The following is a 10,803-nucleotide window of genomic DNA, read 5'->3' on the forward strand; positions in this document are numbered from 1 at the left end:
AAACTGCACAGGATTATGCAGTTTTACTGCTGAATTCAAATATTTAATTAGTTTTCCTGTAACTCATCTTGTTCCTGAGGTAACTTAAGTTCACCCCCTATTGTTTAACGTCACCATAGAAAAAAAGTGCCTAATTAAAAGTGATATTTAAGATATGGCAAAATAGACTAATGACTAGAGATTGAAAGTATGCAAGATATTTTTGTTTTTGGCCTTGATTATTTTACAGCCAAATGAACTTTCCATTTTCAAAATCAGTTTTGTGGCTTGTGCTCTAAAATTTGCTCTCATACCCGCATTCTATATACATACAGGTTTCTATTGCAAAAAGAATTATTGTTGTACATGCACTAGCTGCAGAGATATCGAGGCCTTAAAATTGAACTGTCGTAAATTTAGTTTTCTGAGAAAAATGGAAAAAACTGATAACACCCAGTTTCTTCAAAAAACACCAATCACGGGGTGCATGTTTTGGAATGCTCATAAATTGGTAGTAGAGCTTCAGACACAGGTACTGGGAAATTATAAAGAAGCATCGAAGTAGGTTCCCCATTTTTGTAGGTTCTGCATTGTGCTAGCGCCAAGAATGTCGACAGTCAGAATGACATTACAAAAAAAAAAGTTACCGCTACCTGGTGGGTAAGAATTTGCGTAGAGATAGAAAAATATTTGCAGAAACCAAATATGCCAATTTTTAAAAATACATTTTTTGGTCACTTTTCGGTCCCAAAGACCAGTCTGCCCCCTTTAGTGGTTGTCAAAAGATATCATGACATTTCCGAATGAGTTTGTTTACTTGTATTTACTACTCTGAACAGCTAAAATGATGCCTCACATAACACTAGCAAGCAGAAAGGAAGGAACTAGGGCACACCTAATCTGATATTGTGACAGAGAAGTGGGATCTAAGTTACTGCTAAACCATATAAATTGGGGCCAGCTTTATCGCTTTGTGATTATGCTAACAAATAGTACGCTGTTGCCATCATGTCTTGTGTGGCCTTCGTTATTTATAGTTTGGTGTGTTATGCTTAACCTTGAAGGCATTCACTCTTCATGAGCTTGCAATAACAAGACCTTTTTTTTTTTGTACTGTGTTGTGCACTATAATACATAGCATGTGTGGCATCATACCATTGTCTTGCTATATAAACTGCATGCCATAAATGTTGACATGTAGATCTAGTGTATGGCACAGGAACGTTTTATATTTCTACCTGCACAGCTGAGTAGTATTTGATATACTGACTGCTACGCAAAGCCTAAATGCTTACATTGGTGCCTCTCACATTGAAATATTTGTCATGCATTTTTATTGTGAAGTTGACTAAGTGCTGTAGCAACCCTGCCTTTATCAAAATTTCTTCCATGTCTGAGCCTTGTAACCAGGCACGATGCGTGCCATGAAGTGACCCATATCATCATGTGCCGGCAACAAGGGTGCAGCAAATAGAGGCTACCAAGTTCAGCAGTGACTCTCAGCTTGCAGAACTTTAGTAGCTAATCCCTTTGTTCGGGTGCTGTGCGCATAATTAAAAGCTCTCAGTGTAGGCGTGCAATCCGCATGCACACCGGTAAATCTGGCAGACTGCTGCCAAGGGAATCTCTTGCCCCTATCACAGGCTACACGGTAACTCAGATTTAGCATAGGATTGCTCTACTGGCCTTCTTAAATTTGAATTGCAATGCCGAAATTTTTCTCGAATTGTAGATGTGAAAGGGAAAGTAATATGAAGTTACTGTATTTACTCGCGAAATTCTCGTACTTTTTTTGCCGGAAAACCGATGAAAAGTTGGAAGGTGCGAGAATTACGCGGGGAAAACGTTCTACGAAAGTGTACAGAGCGAAAAAGAAAACGAAGTGGCCGCAAATCGGGATTCTCACACCAGCAACTAACAGCAAGCTTTAAGAAGTACTAATTAAAACTTACCTCAACAATAAAAGCAGAGGTTCAACACAAGACAAGATTTATTTGAGACACAAAAAGTGGAAGCAAATAGTCGAGAATTAGAATACCATACGCAAAGCTTGCGGACGTTGCGGGCGTAGAGGTAGCGTAAGTCGCTCAACAGGAGCCCTCAAAAGGTAAGCGTGGGACGTCAGTATTAGGCTGATGGCTATTTAACAGAATTGTCCGCAGTTTCCTTCTTAAGAAATAAAGTTTACCATCAATCCCAGTTTTAGGCACACGGCAGGCCCAACGCGTCTCGGTGGCTTTCAGCAGCCATCACCAGTAGCGAACACAAAACTCGTAGATTCTGAAGGGCCTACCGGCGGCCGTGTTGCCGTTGTTTAGCGCATGATCTATCACTTGCAACTTGAGAGCAGCTGTACAGCTTCAATATCGCCTCATAACGTGACAAGATTACCGACACAACATACAAAACATGCCGCAATGCACACTGGCCACTTCGGCTTGACTTGGATTGAATCTCTGTACAATAGTACGCTTGGTGCTTAAGAGATGGCGTGCGCTATCATTATCAGTGGCTGGAAAGAGCAGACGACATTATTGCAGCAGTTTTCGGGGGTGGGATAATTACTCGAGGAAAAAAAGAAACCGTATTTTTGTTGGGCGATGCGGGTGGTGCGAGAATTATGCGAGTGCGAGGATTACGCGAGTGAATACGGTATATTTGTTCTGACCACTTCCTGAAAAGGCTGCTCACAAAACTTAGTTTTGAGGTCCATTCATGGCATACTATGGAGTTTTAAACCACAGGGAAATTATTCAATAGTTTGACTGGTTGCTGGGTGTCAGTCGAGGTATACAAAAGCTCATAAACAAAATCTCACGACCTTGCTGTAAGAACGCACTAAAAAAGAATTAACTGCAGTTCATGTCTTTTGAACACTGTGTATTTGTTGTCCTCAATATAGCGAAGCTAGGTTATCCACAGTTACACTGCAACAAAGTTTCATTGCTCCTAAAGAAAAACTGGGGCAATAAATTGAAACGCCTCGAGTTGCTACTGAACAGATGATTATTGCATGCTGCTTTTGTAAATGAATTTTTTCAAATCCTGTGCCACGCGATGGAGAACAGATGTGAAAACAGGTAGCGAGCAAGGGCATACAGGCACCCTGCCCTGGCGCATTGTATTGTGCACTGTACACAGCAGTGCATTCCACCCAGCACGTGCCTCCTTGCATGAGGACACGTCTGTACTTACATTAATGTTCCTGCTTTTGGCCTCTCTGAAATTTGGCTGCTCTAACTGCAGCTGCACTACTTATTAAAATGGGATGCATATCGTGCAGACAGTGGTCACACCTATCATATCACTGAGTTGGTGTTTTACTATATATAATACTTTGTAATGCTCTAATTAAAGAGAGTTTAAAGAATCGGGCTCTGAGCTAGGGCAGTTTGATTGCAGTTTTATGTACGGCTGCTTCTGGCAAAACTTGTTTACATGTGTATTATTTTCAGCATGCATGTCTGAATGTAAGTGAGCATGTTGAATGTGCTTCTGCTTTTTCATACCTTATCTGGCTTTTTACTGCTATTGGCTTTGCACACTTACTAGTCTTAGTAGCAAAGATTGTATGGAAAAGGCTTGGCATGTGCTTTACTGACACAATTATTGGGGTTATAAAGGCCAGTTCACAGTTCAGCTTGCATTATTATTCGTATTGTAATAACCGTCGAGAAGCTTAAGCACTGAGTCATTTCATAAGGTGTAGTTTCATGGAGATTGTGCAGTATGCACGGTTGACTTCATACTTATGAAAATAGGATGGAGTAATTATCACTGCAGCTGTGCCAACCAATGTGTGTCTGAAAATAGAGTGCAACTTTCTATGTCACTGAGTATTAAACATGAGTTAAACACGTGAGTCGCAAGACAAAACAAAATCAAGTGGGTTTATCACTTATCTGACCTCTCTTTTGTTCTTGCGAATGTCACCTACTGATGTCGGAGCAGAAGCTGTACGTAAACTGTAAAACACTTTCACTCACTCTGCGGCTTATTTCGTCCTTCACAATAATTGTAATCTACTTTCAAATGCATTTTCTTAAACACAATGCATCCAATTCTTTCCTGTTGAGATCATGTCATGCTTACACAAATATTGGGTCTGTGACTTGACAGGGAAGGAAATGCAGTGTTAAAAGAAAGTGAGTCTTACATGACTTGACAGGGAAGGAAATGTAGTGTTAAAAGAAAGTGAGTCTTACATTAGATAGATGGCAATTATGGTTTTGGGACAAAATAAGCTCCAAATGATGCAAAAGTTCACCTGATATGGGGCCCTTTGTTTTGGTGTCACCACCACCATCTCCATTATCATCTGTCTGTCTGTGTTCATTACAAGATGAAAGGTCCCAATGCAGTCGATTCTATACAATGCCTTCAGATTTCATGGTCTTATCCTACCACCTCACTTTCTATCGTCCTTGATTGCTTTTTTCTTCCCTTTCCACCAGACCTCAGCCGCAGGCTATCTGCTTTACACATTGCATGCCATAGCCATTGTTATCGATTTTTGTATGTCTTGAGCGCTGCGCGTGTTTGATACCTGGGTGTCTGTGTGCATGGATGTGGCATGTGATTGCACTCAAATTAGATTTTTGAAAAGTCCTAAATGACGTTTGAAATTTATGTGTTGGTATAATTTTAGAATTTCTTACAATGCAGTCTATTATTACTGCTGTTTAAAATTGCATGTCTTCATTACTACTGCATTATCATTATGTTGTCATCATTATAATGAATATTATATTTTACCTTTCTGCCACAGTTTCTAGTTTGTCTCATAATTGTTTCATTTGTTTACAACTTTACTTTATATTTCATCATTTGTTGCATGACTGCCTGGTTAGTTTTCTCACTCATACACTGCATGACAAAAGGTCCCTTTGGCATTTTAACTATGGGATAACTTCCTAAACTGATCAATACTATGCCACTTACTTTCTTTTTCTTTCCTGCCCTCTTTCTTATCTTTTATCTGTGGTCGAATTTATCTAATCTTTAACTTGTCAAAATGGCTGATTTGGTGAGTTGGTAATTTATGATTATTTGAAATATGAGCATGTAAAGTATACAAGGACTAAGACACGGACAAGTGCATCCGTGTCTTAGTTAGACCTTGTTAGGCACACTCGTATTTCCTTGTTAGACACGCTCGTATTTCAACTAATCTTTAAGCTTCTGATGCATGGGGAAGTTGGTTTAAGTAGGAATAGTTATGGTAGGCATTGAGTGCAGTCCTTGAGATGCCTATTTTCTAGATTCTGTGGGCTGTCAGACATGTGCATATGTAAACAGAGATGGGTTTGATTTTTTGGTACCCTTAGGATGATGGCCAGTTGGGCATGTTGGTATATTAGGTTTTTGGTACCTAATTCACTCTTAAAAATATAATTTTGCACTGTCATAAGAATTGAGTAGCTTTGCCACGTCAGGTAATTGTGCAGTTTCCTTCTCTTTTTTTCTTTTTTCTTCTTTTTTATAGGATCAGAGCATTGGTACAAGTGACAATTTGCATAAGTTATACAATATTTGTAGGATTTTGCTAGTTTAGGTAGTTGATTACTATGAACCCTTTTTTGCATCCATCTTCCGAGAGGCTGAAAGTTCAGTAATTCTTTTCGATCACTTGTAGAATGATGGTAGCATGAAAGAGCTCATAGTAGTTGTCTGTGAAGAGTTTCCTTCTAATTTACGTAGTTGTTGTAGGCATGGACAGGTCTTTAATTTCCGAGATCTCTTCTTGAATACCTTTAAATAGCTGTTCTATATATATTTTTTTTGCCTGTCGCATTGAGAAATTTCATTGTTCTTTGTCATTAGGGGAATATTTGTGTTGACCTTGATCAAGCTCTAATCTGTGCTTTCCATGCTTTACACAATAGTTCCTGCATATTGCAGTGTGCTTATAGATTTTGGTTGTGGCTTCTGCCTGCTCGGCTGTGAACTGGCCTCTGGTTTAGGGTCTGAATATGTGGTGGCTGTTTTAGCGGGTGAAGTGCACCTGCATGGGAGGTGGTAAAGGCTGTTCTCTTCCAGAAGTGGGCCCGGCATCTGTGATGGTGGGCAACATGGTGCAAGGGGTTCGACTCGCTGTGGCCCAAGGACGCGACATTGGCATTATTGACGAGGACAGCGATACCGCCCGCAAGTACCAGTTCATCTCTGAGATACTGCGTTGGAGGGCCACCACCACAGCTGACCATGCTGTCTTCACTTTGCTTAATGCCAAGGTGTGACTCTTCTTGCACTTCCCCGCCCTTCTGTTGTTCGCACCAAAATACGCCGCAACGCCATTTTATATTGATTAAGCAACGTTGCAAAAGCTCGGGGTGAGTGTAAACAAGAAACGCGGTATCACAACCACAGGAGGAAATTGCACGTCGCAGAGCTATTTTTGGTTTGGGTGGACGTTATGAGCGAGGTCAACCCATGGGCCAAGGTCACGGCCTCGCGGTGTAAGAAGGCATTGACAAAATTGCACTTCTATTTGAAACACGGCGAATGGGACGGACACGTAGCAATGTGCATTGCCGGTGTTAATTGAGGAGGCAAAAGTAGTGATAAATTACTTTACTTTAGCACTCCAAGAGGGCAACACTGCCTTGCTGATCAAGAGCAAGCACTGTGGGATGAATGTGTGAGATATAAAAGGTGTGTTTGTAAAGCTGTAAGAGTGTGTGGTCATGGCACAATGGATAGCATGCTCAGCATTTGTTGCTGCAGACTAAGAGGTCAGTGATTCAATGCCCTTGGCGGAACTTCTTTGCTTCGACGTCTGATTGTGTACGTTTTTTCAACACCATTTCCGTGACAGAAATATGTCACTGAAGTCTTGGTCAACCCCGGTATAAAACCCTTTCGTGTTAAAAAAAAAAAGTTGGAGAAGAAAGTTGGAGAAGATTCTTAGCAAATTCTTATAAGATAGCAACGTGGAAGTGTTTCTTTTGGCTAGGCTGATGAAGCACTGGCGGAGTGGTGTTTAATAGTTGTTTTATCAAGAACGAGGCAATTTAGAGGCCGATGTGTATTTACATACATGATATGGCGCAACCAAAGTGTTGCCAACGACACTTCACACGTAAAGGCAAAGGTGCCGCTTAATCAGTCTCTCCTTCTCTCTCAACTTCTGTAGAAGTCCAACTGATGTGGCGGACAAGGGTGTGCTTCCTTCAAGTCCTGAGTTCGAAATCTACCTCATAGACGTCAGTATATATGAACATCTGACATTTTGGGTGCTAAAATTCTTCGGCGTCAAATTTTTCGGACTTCCTGCCAAGGTTTCAGGTCCAAAACAGCATTGAGCCCCCATCAGTCATATATCTTCAACTGTAGTAGGGCTTGAAACGCAGGTTTGTCACAGTACGAGACTGTGATGAGGTGAAGCATATTGAAAATCTGAAGGGGCCACTGTTCAATTGGACGTTGGCCGAGTTTGTATTCAAAATGTTCGAATAGTTCCAATTGTTAAATTTCGATGTGAATCAAATCAAAGAGCAAACACTATCAGAATAATATTTGAAATTTTTAATATTCGCTCACCCCTCGGAGAAACCTTTCGAAATTTGATGCACTCATTTGTAAATAGTAGTCTGATGTGCACACTTGGAACATCAATCAGCTGGCCTTAAGGGGGGATAGACAGCAAAGACAGGTGTGCAACTCCCACTGCTTATCACTCCCACCAAACTCCACAACATTTTGCAAGTAGTTGAATTGAGATCTTAATATATGTCTTGTGAACTTGGCAAGAAAATACGCAGCCATTCTAAAAATAATAAAAATATCAATTTGGTATTTTTATTTTTTGAAAGAACATTTATGAAAAAGATTCTGCATGTAAAATAGTGAAATATTTTTTACATGTGCCCACGGTATCCTTCTGAACGAAAATAATAATTGCAGGCATGACCATTTGGTTAAAAACTTAGATGTTTAATGACTGAAATTTTAGGGCTTTTTTCTTGTAGAAGAACTTTTGTAAAAACACTATTCTGGTGGCAGTACTATTATTTTGCTTCAGAGGGGGCACATTCTATTCAGAAAAAAGTCACAAAAGTTTGCACTTGATAGCTGCAGTGATTACAGAAAAAAATTTCTTTTCTCACAAAAAGTAGTGTTTAGGGAAAACGCCATTTAAAGTTCGAGTTGCATGGTACAGACACGGGATGAGGTACATTTAGGGCCATCTTTAAATGCTTTCAAATGCGCGTAAAAACATGTCGATTCGTGGAAGCACTTGTCAGTAATGCTGGAATATCGTGCTATGAAAATTGAAATATTGCATTTTCAGTTGATTTCACCCTCCATCATCCCCCCCCATAATCATCATGTACTGTTTACTAGTTAAGAATAATCTGATCCAGTTGAAGACCAGAGTTGATTAAGTTTATTGAGGAGCTTACTAAATAGCATGGCAAGAAGCTTTGTGGAAATATAATAATACTAAGTCCACTTTACCTGACGAATCAAGGCAGCACCATTTAACACACAAGCTCTGATATAGTTACCTCTCTCCATAATGGTTATTCTTAATAGTACAGATAATATTTAGCAAAAATTCATGCGTTTCATTTTTCATTACTATAGCCACAACTCCCCGACCACTGCCCGTCAATCATTAAACGTTCCATCACAACTCTCGTGATATGAAAATGAAGCTTTAAAATTTTAATACAGAAATACAACTCCTCCTCTGGCCTTTCTGATAATAACCTCATCACATTTACTGATGAAAGTTGTACCCATAGTTCACGCTTTGAACCCAACACCTTTCTTTGCTTAGTTTTTTTTTTTTTTTGCATGCAATAGAACTGAAATTTTCTGCCTGGTAACATTCATTCCTTATCACTAAACGACTTCATAGTTGCATTCGATGAACATCATACTAACGTATAATCAACTTTATTTTTACTTTTGCTGTATAACAAGTGTACTCGCTTGACTATTTGTATTGTTTGCTTGCATTTATTTTCTGTTCCCTAGTATTTTATAATGTCCCATTCCTGCTGTAGCCTTGTACAGGGCTGCAGTGTGTAATAATAATAATAATAATAATAATAATAATAATAATAATAATAATAACTAGGTTGGTTAAGAGTATTAGTTATATATTAGTTGATAACCAATTGAGAAAACATTGCTACAATTTTTAAAAATTATTTTTTTCAATGGATGAGAAATTCACAAACACGGGATGGGTGCTGGAGCTGGCATTTCGACAAGCGAACTTGTCTTTTTCAAGGCTGCAACTGATTTCCTTAGTGTTACTGTGTGTATGCCTCATACCCTACTCAAAGAGTAGGTTTTAAAAGAGGAACAAAAGAATGCATACTGGGCACAGAAAGGAGCCCAATGTAAGAGACGAACCCCAAAAGGCATCTATTGTTGTCGTTAGTTATCTAGAAAGCAAGCATATGTCATAGGTATTACTTATGTTGTTTCTCTGGATGTCATTAACTATTAAATTAATAGCTAAAACTGGCATATTTTTAGAAGTTTATTTGTACTGCCAGCTTGTAGCACAGTTTTATAGTTTTATTTTTTTCATTTGCAACAGTTTTATTTCACCTGTACTTACTGTCAACTTTCAGGGCAACACTGCATCTAGTTTGACCTGCTCTCAACTTCACAAGCGAGCAGAGAGGGTCGGGTGCCTGCTGCTTGAAAAAGGAAAATTGAACACGGGGGATCATGTGGCGCTTATATACCCACCTGGCATCGATCTCATCTGTGCATTCTACGGGTGCCTTTACGTTGGTAAGCCTATCTTCAGCCTGAACCATGAAGACAAACAAATGCAGACTCTGCTAATAAAATTATCCCTAACAAATGTTCTGCCAGTGCATAGCTTTGCAGAGAAATACCAAAGTGTCTTTGAAACTCGGCATTGGCATCTAGCTCAGCAGCAGTGGGCATTTCACTAGTGCATCCAGCTGCATATGACGATTGCTATGAAACTGCCATGCTCATGCCATGGCACAATGCTGTAAAAAAATACATATGGATTTCTCAGAAAGAAATGCTTCTTAGCTGTTGAAAACTTTGTAATGGTCTGGGGCTTGAACCCAGGACAAATGACTTTCCACGGCGCTCACCTTTTTTCCACTATGTGAAATTTCAAATAGCTGGTTTGCTGTATAAATATTGCGTGCACTTCAATTATAATTGTGTTTTGCCATCACTGTGTACCCTTTGATGGTGGTATTAACCAGCTCACGCTGTTCGTATATGTTGGTGTTGTTTACTTCCTGCACTGTACATGCCAACAGATAAATGGGGCAGTACACATTACAAAGGCGTATAAAAGAGAGAAATGGAGAAATTAATTAGTATTCTTGTATCACATGGGCATTATAGTTGGAGAAGACAGGCGACTGAACGCCTGCATAAGGACAATTATAGGAGTGCCGTAACTTTTCCTTTTCCCACTCCCTTTGAGGTAGAATTTTTTTGTGAAATGCACTTGAAAAATGTGTAATTTTTTTATTGCTGAAATACATTTTTTAATGATTTTATATAAGAAAAAAAATTGTCTAAAACATTTTTGCTTTTAGTTCACTTTTTATGCAGTTTTCTTTTTTTATCCCTGGCCCTAATTTTGAACACGCTTCAAAGTTGCGTGATCATTAAAGTAGAACGTGAATATGCTCGGCATCCTTATGGATGGGGTATGTGCATCGCAGCTATGGAATTTTCAGTGCATTTGTGGCTTATTTTATTAACCAAGTGATTAAGTAGCTACAAGTTTGAGAATGCTGCTTTTTCATTTGAGATCAATGGTGATACAGACCAGTCCGAAGCATTTGTTAGCTTCGCTCTCTG

The 10,803-nt window shown here is 39.4% G+C and overlaps 1 protein-coding gene across 5 annotated transcripts in view; it reads left to right on the forward strand.

Moving 5' to 3' along the window:
- Window positions 1-9,738, forward strand: part of LOC119175688 (disco-interacting protein 2) — a gene marked incomplete at its 3' end in the record, with an annotated part of 148,937 nt that extends 139,199 nt beyond the window's left edge. For 4 of the 5 annotated variants that reach the window (XM_075881900.1, XM_075881902.1, XM_075881899.1 and 1 more), the window contains 2 exon segments: window positions 6,019-6,212; window positions 9,573-9,738. In XM_075881900.1, the coding sequence (XP_075738015.1) occupies window positions 6,019-6,212; window positions 9,573-9,738 (360 nt within the window). 5 annotated transcript variants of the gene reach the window in all.
- Window positions 9,739-10,803: the final 1,065 nt, after the last annotated feature.

The sequence above is a fragment of the Rhipicephalus microplus genome, chromosome X, assembly GCF_043290135.1.
Source record: "Rhipicephalus microplus isolate Deutch F79 chromosome X, USDA_Rmic, whole genome shotgun sequence".
NCBI lineage: Eukaryota > Metazoa > Arthropoda > Arachnida > Ixodida > Ixodidae > Rhipicephalus > Rhipicephalus microplus.